At 36.6% G+C, this 13136-nt stretch overlaps 1 protein-coding gene across 1 annotated transcript in view; it reads left to right on the forward strand.

Annotated features, from left to right (window-relative positions):
• The first annotated feature begins 226 nt into the window (after positions 1–226).
• Positions 227–13136, forward strand: part of LOC134664801 (tachykinin-like peptides receptor 99D) — a 57048-nt gene continuing 44138 nt past the window's right edge. The window contains exons 1-2 of the mRNA XM_063521541.1: positions 227–282; positions 9100–9220. Coding sequence (XP_063377611.1) covers positions 9110–9220 — 111 coding nt within the window. The 5' untranslated portion in view covers positions 227–282; positions 9100–9109. The remainder of the gene's footprint in view (positions 283–9099; positions 9221–13136) is intronic.

The following is a 13136-nucleotide window of genomic DNA, read 5'->3' on the forward strand; positions in this document are numbered from 1 at the left end:
TTTTATAGCCCGACTCACCACTTGGTGCTGCGGCAAGTACATATAGTAGGTAATAAAGGATAAAGGCGTGATAACCATTAGGAGTACTTATTTCGGACAGTTTGGTATAGGGATAACTATTCCTTTTTTTTTCAAGACCCACAATGTTTGCCTTGGTATCTATCTCAAAGAAAGGCACTTGATTCTTCAAGTTTAGTATAAAAATTAAGTTTATACTAATTGTCCGCAGATCTAATGCAATGATGCCAGGCGAGTGGGGCCTAATACTGGCGTACTCCACAGGTAAGTCCTCTTTCACATGCCAAAATGATATGTAATATTGACGTATGAATAACACTTGTACTGCGTATTCTATCAAAACCGTTGCAGACTTTTTTTGGTCTAACTGTAACAATTGTAACAAACACCTAAATTATATTTATCTACACACATATCATTACTGCTCTAAAATGCATTCAGAAACCGTAGGAAATGACCAGCATTATCACAACCAATTTTACTATGAGAACTTTCTTATCTGTGGTAGTAGGTAAAATTTGTACTTTAAGGTGGTTCTCCTTGCTCGATTTTCATACAACTTTCTTGGCACCCTAGCTCCTATTATATAGGGTTTCTTCACTTGTATATGTAATGTTTGGGTAGTATATATATTTCTGTCTTCGCAGAACGTAAAAAAATACTAGATTTTGATTAAAATTATTAAGAAAAAAGCCTTTGAATATTGGTAAAATTTTGCCTCATTGCTTGTTTGTGTGAGTGATGCTTATAGTATCGGTGTAATTCTAACATGGCGACTTCATTTGACAAGCAATCATTTTTAATTTGTCAAAGGTGTAACAGATGGCACTTTAAAACCGCAACACAGATTACCTGTGTATTTTGTTTTATTTTCACTCAATAGAGGGAGGTATATTTAATGCACAAAGCATGTTACGAGTATACCTACTCATTTAAGAATCTCCTTTCTGATATAATTTCATTCCCAGATTTAATATAACTTAATAATTATTATGATTATTACACAATAAAATACATTAATATATTTATAGAAAGGTCAGTCCAAACAATCATTCGCGTTACGGTCGTCCACCGAAAACCCTTGTGAATTCTGCTTTCGTTTCGGTAAATGTTCTCTGGAAAAGCCTATATTTATTGTAACAATGATTTTTAAACTAAAATACCTAGCTATATTTTTCTCAAAAATATATATAGTAGTGGACACTATAATGGACGTGGAACCAGTTATGGGACAAAAAACCACAAATCCTCTAAAATAAGTATCTAAAAATAGTTTATAAACACTGTCTGTATATTATCATAAATATGAGTCTTAGAGCTGTTTCAATTTAAAGTTTCATTAAATTTGGTTATTTTTTAAGAAATTGGCGTCAACCCAAAAGTTGTCGTGTCACTGAAAAAAAATACCACTACGAATTCTTAACAACTTCGCTAAGAGAGGTGAGTTAATTTATTAAATTTTAATTAATTAATACTCGATGAAAACTAGAATGTGTTTTGTTAATTGCATTTACCATGAGATAATGTATACAACACACTATGTTGTGACTCCACAGATGTAAAAAAAATAGTGGTATTTGGCCCAATCCCATTATAGGAGCTGTAAAACTGCATGCCTCCTATAATGGGACAATTGACATTATAATGCTTGCCATGGCATAATTTCATGTTTAAACAATACAGAAGTAAAATGTAGTTACGAAATACGTCAACCAGGAGGTATTCTCGGACTTCGCATAAATTAATATCGTTTTTTCCAAACTTTTATTTAACTTGCCCTGTTAGTTTGTGTGGGTCAAATTTTGGTAACTGAATTTGAGCCACTTTTCGATTTCCGATACAATTGAATTTTTTTGTAAGTACGTAATTAAGTATGCAAATCTGATGATAATGCAATATTATATATGATAACATCGACCTGATCTTATGATGGAGACAGGAGGTGGCCATGGGAATTTTATCGAAATAAACCCTAACTAATTGTGTTAGGTATATTAGAATTGTCTCGATGGATCTAATACAATAATAATTGGCTGTGGAAAGAAAAATACATTCATCGATAAAAGCTTATACCAAAAATTGATTTTTTTTCCATAACTTATACCCCATTTCAATATTTTATACTGATAGAGCAATGTCCATTATAGGGGGCCCATTACTGGATCCACGTCCATTACTGGGGGCCCATTACTGGAGCTTTGGTGTCCATGACTGGAGAAGAAAAAAACATAGTTTTAATTTGTTAAGTATGTGGAAACTCATTGCAATATCTTTGATACAACACGCCTAAAACATGAAAGACGGATAGGACTTTCATCTTTTAACACGCTAAGCGGTAGACCAGTTACATGTATAAGGGAAATATCATAAATACTCCAAATTTCTTCTTAAATGTCCCATGACTGGTGCTGTTACTATAGGTATGTGGAGAAAAATGTCATCTTCTTGTAAATAAACAAGATTCTATAATATCTTCTGCTTGTGCATAACAATAACATTAGTAGATGATACTTTTAGGGTTCCGTACCCAAAGGGTAAAACGGGACCCTATTACTAAGACTTCGCTGTCCGTCCGTCTGTCTGTCACCAGGCTGTATCTCACGAACCGTGATAGCTAGACAGTTGAAATTTTCACAGATGATGTATTTCTGTTGCCGCTATAACAACAAATACTAAAAACAGAATAAAATAAAGATTTAAATGGGGCTCCCATACAACAAACGTGATTTTTGACCAAAGTTAAGCAACGTCGGGAGTGGTCAGTACTTGGATGGGTGACCGTTTCTTTTTTGTTTTTTTTTTTGTTTTTTTTTGCATTATAGTACGGAACCCTTCGTGCGCGAGTCCGACTCGCACTTGCCTGGTTTTTTTTCAAAAATGCTGCCTTTCACCCGAGTTAAAACACTCTACTTTTCATTTCGCATACGAGGAAAGTAAAATGCATGTGTTTTTTTAAATACATTTTTATAGTAGGTATTTTTGAGAGTAGGTATTTTTGAGAGTAGGTATTTTCAATTAACAATTTGGCCAAAAGTAATTTATGGAATGGGGAGTCAAATATCAGAATGGAAATTGTATAACAAATCCATTTATACCCAAATTTCAATTGCTTATTGTAAAAAGAATAATAAAATCGTACTTGTAATTGGAACCTAAACTGCTCTAGTGCAGAAACGTATCATTTCCTGCACACCTTTTACAACAACAATGACCCTCTTTCATATATTCGGTCAAATTGTGCTTTTTGAAAAACTAATTATAGCCAGCCTTTTATGAATGTAGTATGATACCTTAGGGTATGGTGCTTTACGCACACTAGCGTCCCTTCCCCTCCCCCTGACGCAACCCACCCTTTTTGCATGAAATATGTCCCGGTTCACAGTTTTTTACATTTTTTGAGGAAAGTATACATTTTAGGAAAAAAAGTGTCAATGAAAGAAATAATCCTTAATAAATTCTTAATAAAAAAGGTCATATTCATTTTTTTTATATCATGCACCTAATTCATGTATTAGCTTGTCAAAATTCGAAATAACATAGTTTTTACTTAGGGTTCGAAACTCATTTATTATACACGGTGTAACATGAGGAAACTGAATAATTTTAACAGCGTATTCCTGATCACATTTAGAGACAAAAATGTCCTATAAACTTTTTTGAAATTCGCCTAGTTTCAGAGTTAATACCAATAAAAAAAAAACAAGTTTCTATTGTTACATAGTTCAAACGGCTTTTTGATGGCGATGTTGCTACTATGGGATTTAGTCTAAATATCCTTATTGACATGTCAAAAAGTGACAAGTAACACTTTACAAAAACTAAGTTTTACGAAAAAAAAAACCATTTTAAGTGACAATTTTTATATACAAATTCATTCATAAAATTAAAAAAAAAACCAAAAAAATTTTTTTTTTTGGCGAAATTGACCTAAACACATATTACATCTTTTCCTTTTTTTGACCTCATATATCATTTTCGGATAAAAGTGTCAATGAAAGAAATAGTTCCTTATTAAATTCTTAGTAAAAAAGGTTATATATTCATTTTATAACACTTATTATACAAGGTGTCCTCAAGAAATGCGAAAGATTTTATTTCTGAGGTCAAATTAAAAGAAGGAAAAAATGTTTGTATGAGTTTAGGTCAATTTCGCCGAAAACAATTTTTTTTATTGTTTTTAGGGTTCCGTACTTCAAAAGGAAAAAACGGAACCCTTATAGGATCACTCGTGCGTCTGTCTGTCTGTCTGTCTGTCACAGCCGATTTTCTCCGGAACTACTGGACCAATCAAGTTGTAATCTGGTACACATATGTAAGTTTGTAAACAAATGAATTTTAAACATGGGGGCCACTTTTGGGGGGTAAATGAAAAAATTAAAAAATAAAAATTTTCAAACTATATCATGTTACATGTCAAATGAAAGAGCTTATTGTAAGGATCTCAAATATATATTTTTTATAATTTTCGAATAAACACTTTAGAAGTTATTCAAGAAAATAGGCAAAAAATGACTATTCCCCCCTCCCCCTTTATCTCCGAAACTACTAGGTTTAAAATTTTGAAAAAATACATAAAATAGGTCTATGATGACAGGAAAACCTATTAGAAATGTACAGTCAAGCGTGAGTCGGACTTAATTACAGTTTTTGATCCGACTCCTACGGATTTTTTAAAGATTTCACTCACGTTTCGCATAAATAATGTTTAGTTTTAAGTTTATAAAATACATATGTATGTTAGTCTGTAAGGTATTTGTAATATGGGCCTTGTTCCCTGAATTAAATATCTAAATAAATAAATAAATAAAATAAAAAATACATTGTTAAAAATTGTGTAATATACGGAATCCTTGGAACGCGAGTCCGACTCGCACTTGGCCGCAATTTTTTAATTTTTTGAATATATATGTATGTACATAAAAAGTAAATGTTATTGGTAAACTTGTCAGTTAACGTGGATTTTTACTTTTTTTTCGGTAAACATAGTTTTTGCAACGTGTTACTTAATTGTCACTTTTTGACATATCAATAAGGATATTTAGACTAAATCCCATAGTAACAACATCGCCATCAAAAAGGCGTTTTGAACTATGTAACAATCATCATCATTTCAGCCTATATACGTCCCACTGCTGAGCACAGGCCTCCTCTCATGCGCGAGAGGGCTTGGGCTATAGTCCCCACGCTAGCCCAAAACGGATTGGATGTAACAATAGAAACTTGTTTTTTTTTTATTGGTATTAACTCTGAAACTAGGCGAATTTCAAAAAAGTTTATAGGACATTTTTGTCTCTAAATGTGATCAGGAATACGCTGTTAAAATTATTCGGTTTCCTCATGTTACACCGTGTATAATAAATGAGTTTCGAACCCTAAGTAAAAACTATGTTATTTCGAATTTTGACAAGCTAATACATGAATTAGGTGCATGATATAAAAAAAAATGAATATGACCTTTTTTATTAAGAATTTATTAAGGATTATTTCTTTCATTGACACTTTTTTCCTAAAATATATTCTTTCCTCAAAAAATGTAAAAAACTGTGTACCGGGACATATTTCATGCAAAAAGGGGGGGTTGCGTCAGGGGGAGGGGAAGGGACGCTAGTGTGCGTAAAGCACCATACCCTATGGTATCATACTACAGTCATAAAAGGCTGGCTATAATTAGTTTGTCTTCCCCATACATTAGAACACAATTTAACCGAATCAATAGCATGAGAAATGAAACGGATATTTCTTGTTTTCTTTGCATTACCATTTTTCTCTCGATAATTTAATCAATTTGCAACATAAGTAGAAGAATCCTCATATATCCATAAATATCAAAATATAAAAGGACATACATTTTCAGAAGAATTCCCCGTGCGACGTTGCCAAATGGTTTAAAGTACAACATGCTCGCAACGTTTGGATGTTAATAAGTCGACAATGAAAAATTATATTTCAAATCAATTCAAACTTGATATTTTTGACAGTAATGGGTTACTTAAATAAGAAGGCATTTTTCGCCCGGGTCTACTATGGTCAAATGGTCTTGTGGCTTTTAGCTATTGAGTATACTAACAAGTTGAACAGCATGACAGGGTTCAAACCACGAACAAAGACTCATTTCTTTTTGTATTTATTTATTTATTTAGTTTCATCTTTTTGGTAATTTTATATGCCTTATTTTAAAAGTTATTTTAAGTAAATGTGTTGTATTTGATTATTTCATGTAGGTATATCATTTCAATAAAATTTTGGAAACTTTTATTTTATACCTGGTCAAGCAAATCTTGTCAGTAAAAAAACCGGGCAAGTGCGAGTCGGACTCGCGCACGAAGGGTTCCGTACCATAATGCAAAAAAAAAAACGGTCACCCATCCAAGTACTGACCACTCCCGACGTTGCTTAACTTTGGTCAAAAATCACGTTTGTTGTATGGGAGCCCCATTTAAATCTTTATTTTATTCTGTTTTTAGTATTTGTTGTTATAGCGGCAACAGAAATACATCATCTGTGAAAATTTCAACTGTCTAGCTATCACGGCTCGTGAGATACAGCCTGGTGACAGACGGACGGACGGACGGACGGACGGACAGTGAAGTCTTAGTAATAGGGTCCCGTTTTACCCTTTGGGTACGGAACCCTAAAAAGGCGCGAAATCCAAATGTTCTATGAACGATATCCCTTCGCGCCTACATTTTTCAAATTTGCCGCCTTTTTCTACTGACAAGATCTGCTTGACCAGCTATACTTCGTCGATAGTTGACTTCTTATATACCTATTCTGCGATCCTAATTAGCCTCATGCATGACTTTTTTTTAATTATTTTAATCATTATTTATATCCTTTGAAAACCGGAAAATAAAAATACTTTTATAAATCTTCCCATAATATTATTAAAAAATAATTAAAATACTGAAAATATTTTACTCACGTAAGTTTAGTTTCGAAGAATAACATACGCTTAAAATAATTCAAAAGAGAATGCTAAAATTATAAAATAAAAAAAAACTGGCATTGTCGGGGTTTGAACCATGTATCTTAGCTACAATCTGATTTTTTTCAAAATAGAGGCTACGGGTGCCACGAGCACATGACATTTGATGGTCGAAAACATTAGTTGCTTCTGAATGCGTTGTAATTCTTAATCGTTGCTCAAACAAGAATTTATTATTTAATTTCCAATCTTTTTTCAACAATAAACATTTCATCCGCTGCGCCCTCTAGGTTACTTTACTGTAACATTACGAATCTGCTGACATTTGACACTGACTTTAAGGTGACTTTAAGTACGTAAGTGTGCGTGAATGCAAGAAATTGCAATATTTTGCAGTTGGATTCCGGTAATAACGAAATGAGACAATGTTGAGTTGAACATGTCTCGATTTAGATGTAGTATTTTTTATAGTTTTCGCACATATCAACACATCTTATGAAACTTTGTATTTTGGGAGAAATAGTGAAAATCCACAATTCGTGCACAGTGACGCCATCTTTTGGCTGATAATCGGCATCCCATCCCTAGACATCCACCTTAAAGTTATAACTTTACAGATTTTTGTAAGGTTATGAGTTTTAAATTTGGAACAGCTGTCAAAACTCAAGTGGGTGTCTATTCTAGTATGCATAGATATTAAAACAATTATCGATACGAAACGTCAATTCGGTATATTTTTTAAATATAAACCGTACGACATTTGATCTCGAGTGGCATGAGAATAGGGACTTCATTTTTTTGTCTATGAATTAAAAAAACTACGAATGCGTGACATTTGTGAAAAAAAGTTTTCATTTACCGCCATTTGACTTACAGTTGCATCTTTTAATTAGTTTTAGGTTATAAAATTGATTTGATAATTGTTTTTAAACAAAATATAAGCAAAAGTATCGTGTAAAATGAGGGATAAAAAGATATTTAGGAGCCGCCACCTCTCAAATCTGCGAGTTAAGTCAGACAGCAACGATGGATGTCGGTTGAAATATGAGGTTAGTGAATATATAATAGAAGGTAATAATATGTGTGTAGATAAAGTAGTGTATGTAACTGTACATAATTAGGCATTAAAACACTCGTGTGATCCTTTTAAGAAACTCACTTCGTTCGTTTCTTAAACCCACACTCGTATTTTAATGCCTTTCATTATGCAGCAGTCACATAAACTACTATTACAAAGGTCTGTCACATGGTAATGACAGGTCACTGCTATTAAATTGACTAGTCGAATCATTCATTATCAATATCATTATCATATGTATAAATATCAGCCTATTCCAAACCATTGTGCTCCCAATAGTCCCAATTTAGACGAATGATTTTCAGCTATACTCGTAAAACTAAATCTTTTACCTAGATACCGTGCGATACTAAAACTTTTGCGTAGATACGCTCTCGTCACTTCATCTAGTCTGCAAAATTACCACATTCACGCTTATCGAGCGATATCTCCTCCACTTGAGATGAGAGAACACGAACGGTTTTGTTCTTAGATCTTAGGTACTAGTACAATCGGGGACATTCCCGGTGAACACTTCAGAAAAAATTCTCCTCGATCCTTACGAGCGAGCTAAACTCTTTCTTAGCATTTTGGATTCCTTGTCTTAATTTGCAAATGCTGGACGTCACAAAGACAATGGACCAGATGGACGGACGACCTTGTTAAGGCCGCCGGAAGACGCTGGATGCGGGTCGCTTCCAACCGGTACGAATGGAGGTCGAAGGGGGAGGCCTATGTTTAGCAGTGGACGTCTTATGGCTGAGATGATGATGACAGTACTCCTCCTCCTCCTTAGTCGTACACTCTTGTCAGAGTGGTCGTGTTTATGGGTTGTCCTTTTCTATGTTTATTGTGGCTGTTGCGATACTCCTCCATCTCTCTCTGTTTGTGGCACTCCGAGCAGCCTCAGTCAGGGAACATTTCGTCGTGGACTTTATGAGATCCGTCCACCTTGTAGGAGATCGGCCACGAGAACGTTGACCTTCCACTCTACCCTGAACTACCAACCGCTCCATCGACTTTTCGTTGCGGATGATATGTCCAAACATTTTCAGTAGAAAATAAACATTGTTGACCACAAACTTTCTGTTTGTTGCAGGCGCGACAGGATGATGGCGGAATCGCACCCCACCAACAACTACGTCAACGCCACCACTTTCTACTTCACGCTCTACGATGAAGTCAATAAGCGATATCTTAACGTCAGCAACAGCACAGAGGTACGATACTTATAACTAAATTAACCACACAGCCACCATAAATTCAGTAGACCATGTCGGTCTCGCGTCGGCTTTTTAGCCATCAGAAAAGATGTCTCTCCGGTGTTACACCATAAATCGTCACAGACAACAAGGCTCCTAATGATGATGATGACAGCCACCTTATAAACAAAATACCCACGCGCGTTTGCATCAGATGGGCCATACAGCCAGGAATAATAAGGTAGTAGTGACGTTCGGATGTCAACTATGTACAGCTGGGTTGCTGTTGCAATGTCATTTTTGCCACCGATGTTTTTGCCAATTCTCTTGATAAAATGATTGACGTTTGCCGCCGCATTACTACCGCAATGATGACGTTCATTTAGACATCCATTTTATCAAGGAAATTGAAAGATACTGAAGCGTCAACATCGACGCCGCAAGAGTAACGCAACTGCAATTTTATTGACATCCGAACGTCTCCGTCTCCATGCAGCTATTGAAATCTGAACGTCACCTTAATAAGAACTTTCTCTACTTTACTGTGGGAACCATAAGTAAGTTGTTTAAAACTAGTACAAGAGGTAATAAATAAATTCACCCTTCTCAGAAGTAAGATAACCAGTTCGCAGCTGCTCTTCCGACTTTCTGCTTAGTTTTCTGTCTAATACAGTTTAAAACTGATTTACCATATAGTGTAGTGATATCAGCGTCATTAAAACATGAAATATTTGGATCTTGAAAGGATACTTAAAAGCTAGCACGCAACGTTGATTTTTATTTGATCGAGCAGAGCGAATTATGAGACACTTTTTTATCGTTGCTGAAAAAAGCCTGTACTCAATGACAAACATTAATCATAAATAAGTCTACGCAGCGCTCCATAGCACTGGCGTAGGCGTTCTGAGCTTGCACGATAAACATCTTAAAAGGTAATTTCATGGTGACATGCCGCTAAATCGGGCCTACTCGTATCTGAGAACTACTCGAGATATTACACATCTGCCCTTCCGCTAAATATTCATCTTAGGCTAGTTTTCTGCCGTGGTGAACGAATTGGGCATTTATGTATTCAGTTACTTTACTACGCCTCGGTTTCTGCAGTTACCCTTGAAAGGCCCGATCTATTTAAAGTCCCAGAAGATTAATAAGAATAATTAGTCTTATTTAAAACGCCTTTTGAGCTCGTCTACTCTTGAGGCGTCTTGATTGTGCATAGAACTTATTATGACTTAGAAGAGCTCGGAGTGTGTAGGTAATTTCTGATAAACTTAAGAAATACTTATTGAATGCTTTGTGGCTTTGCATTTACATGTTTTATTCTTAACGATGCAAATTGATACATATATATAGTCCTCCTCATCGATTTCGATGACGGCGACCCCAGCAATTATGGATTAGGTACGTTACTATCGACTTGATACTCATTGACAAGCGACAACCTTTATGGTGAATCAGTGTCAAAGTTATGGCTGAACCTGAAAAAATAATGCAATAAAAAGGAAAATAAAACTAAGCGAAGAAGGGAAGCGAGACAATTACAGTTAATTAATGACGACATTTAACACAAAAGACATCGAGAATGACAATATTATCTGAGAATGTGGACTAAACAAAACAAGGGTTTGTTTATCTGCTAAAATAAACTTCTGATGTAACTCGTGTAAAGTGACAAGGGTATACTCCCGTGATTCGGAGTAGTAAATAACATCTTGCCTTGTACAAACAAGGAAGCGGACGTCACGCTCGCAACCAGCCTAGGGGCCCGATTCGGGATTTTGAAATAGATAGTGTAGCATTTACCTTGGAATGACCTCCTTCCTCTGTTTATTGTATCCTAATTCTTTCATTTAGCTTTCCAAGTCCGATCATTCTGACTTGCTTATTATGGCTCCGATCACATTATGATACTTCTTGAATTGTATCTGAAATTTACAGACTCTAATAAGACTCTTAAAATCCTTTTCAACCCTCAGGATGCATGGGAAGACTGGGACTTCTGCCTGGCTTACTTTGGGCTATTATTTTTATAACTTTTCATATGCAATGCGGCCCTAAGCCACCTAAATACATACCTTTAGGGTTTTCCAACTATTTTATATAAATCTAGGGGATTTTTGTTAATATTATCGCTGTATTTTTCGGGATTCTTTCATTGTTTACATTTTGTAAGATGATTGACGTAACCCGTCAATCGGCTTTCAACTGTTCGGATTTCACCACTAAAAAGACTAGTATGTATACTTTCGGCAAAGGTTATTCAAAATTTTGGTAAAATCATAACTGGTACTCGACTATTTTTAAATTTCAAATCTTGTAAATCTGATTCTTTAGATGTTCTAAAGAATCAGGTATAAAAGCGGAACAACCGTCATTCTGTTCAGTTCTTCGTCAGCTCTCATCCGAGCATTTTCGAAATTAAGGGTCCGTGCGGGGCCAAGTGAGGCCCCGCACCTTCAAGAAACCCTCCTCTTCCTGGCGTAACTTACTATATAAATACTTTCACTATAAATTACAAACGCAAATCTACTACAAGCCTCTGATTTGGTGACCCTCGCTGAACGCCTGTGCGCACCCACCTTGACGCCGCGCGCCCGTTCGCGCCCTCTTCGACGCCGCGCGCCTGTGCGTGCCTGTGCGCGCCCTCCTCGACGCCGCGCGCCTGTGCGCGCCCTCCTCGACGCCGCGCGCCTGTGCGCGCCCTCCTTGACGCCGCGCGCCTGTTCGCGCCCTCTTCGACGCCGCGCGCCTGTGCGCGCCCTCCTCGACGCCGCGCGCCTGTGCGCGCCCTCCTTGACGCCGCGCGCCTGATCGCGCCCTCCTTGACGCCGCGCGCCTGTGCGTGGGAACGCGTTTCCCAGGCGCTGCACCCCGGAGCACCGTGCTACCACGCTACTACAACTTCCCGGTGTTGTTGGACAATTTAAGTTCCCAGCCGTGCCATATTGACCCACCACTTATACCTGGAAAAATAAACGTTACCTACCCCTGAGTCTTTACTTTTCATTTCTTCACCCTTCATCCTTCCAGCTGCTCAGTTGCGTGCTCTACCAATTCATTGGCAGAGCACGTAACGCGACAGTTTTGGCGCCCAATAGCTATTTTTCCAGACCTTTTTCAAAATTCTAAATTAAAAACAACATTCGTGTTTCTAAAATTTTAAACCCTTTGGCCTTACTTTAGAACCTTAAATTATTATTTTTAACCATCATTTAGTCAATATGGCACGTCCTATTAAATATGCTAATTTAAACAAAGCAGAATTAGAATATGAAGTTCGTGTTAGATTAGAGGAGCCTAAGGATAATTTAGCTGCCCTTAAAAAGCAGGCAGAGGTCCTAGGACAAGCCCAACCTGCATCAGACGTTCTCTATTCCATTATTCCCCCTGAAGAAGAGTTTGAACAAATCGACACCTGTCTCAACTTCGTGCAAGCGAAAATTGAGCTACTCCAAGCCAAGCCTTCACTATACGCAACTAAAAGGTTAGAATCTTTTCTTAATCATTTGTATCATAGACTTAATCGTATTGATCTAGATCATGACTCTCCTTTCACAGATAATCTTAATAATTCCCTTGAAAGGTTTAAATCTTTGGAGAATAGGTATGAAAGTCTATTATTCGAGTCTGCAGAATCTACCCCTCAGATTTCCCCACACCCTCCCGAACCCCAGACCTCGACATCATCACTGACTACCCCCGTAACCCCCGCTGACTCCCAACAATTAACTTCTCCTGTCTCCCATCAATTAACTTCCTCTGACTCCCATCAACTAAACCCCCCTCTCAACCAACAAACCTTCCAAATTGTCTCCCCACCGAATATAATCTCAGAGCTTAGAAAGCTTGCCTATAATGGTGATTCCTGCCCCAAATCTTTTCTCCAGAAGATAGAGGAATTCAGCACCTCTCGTAACCTTAAAAAACAACGTCT

Source organism: Cydia fagiglandana, chromosome 5 (genome assembly GCF_963556715.1).
Source record: "Cydia fagiglandana chromosome 5, ilCydFagi1.1, whole genome shotgun sequence".
In the NCBI taxonomy this organism is placed as follows: Eukaryota; Metazoa; Arthropoda; class Insecta; order Lepidoptera; family Tortricidae; genus Cydia; species Cydia fagiglandana.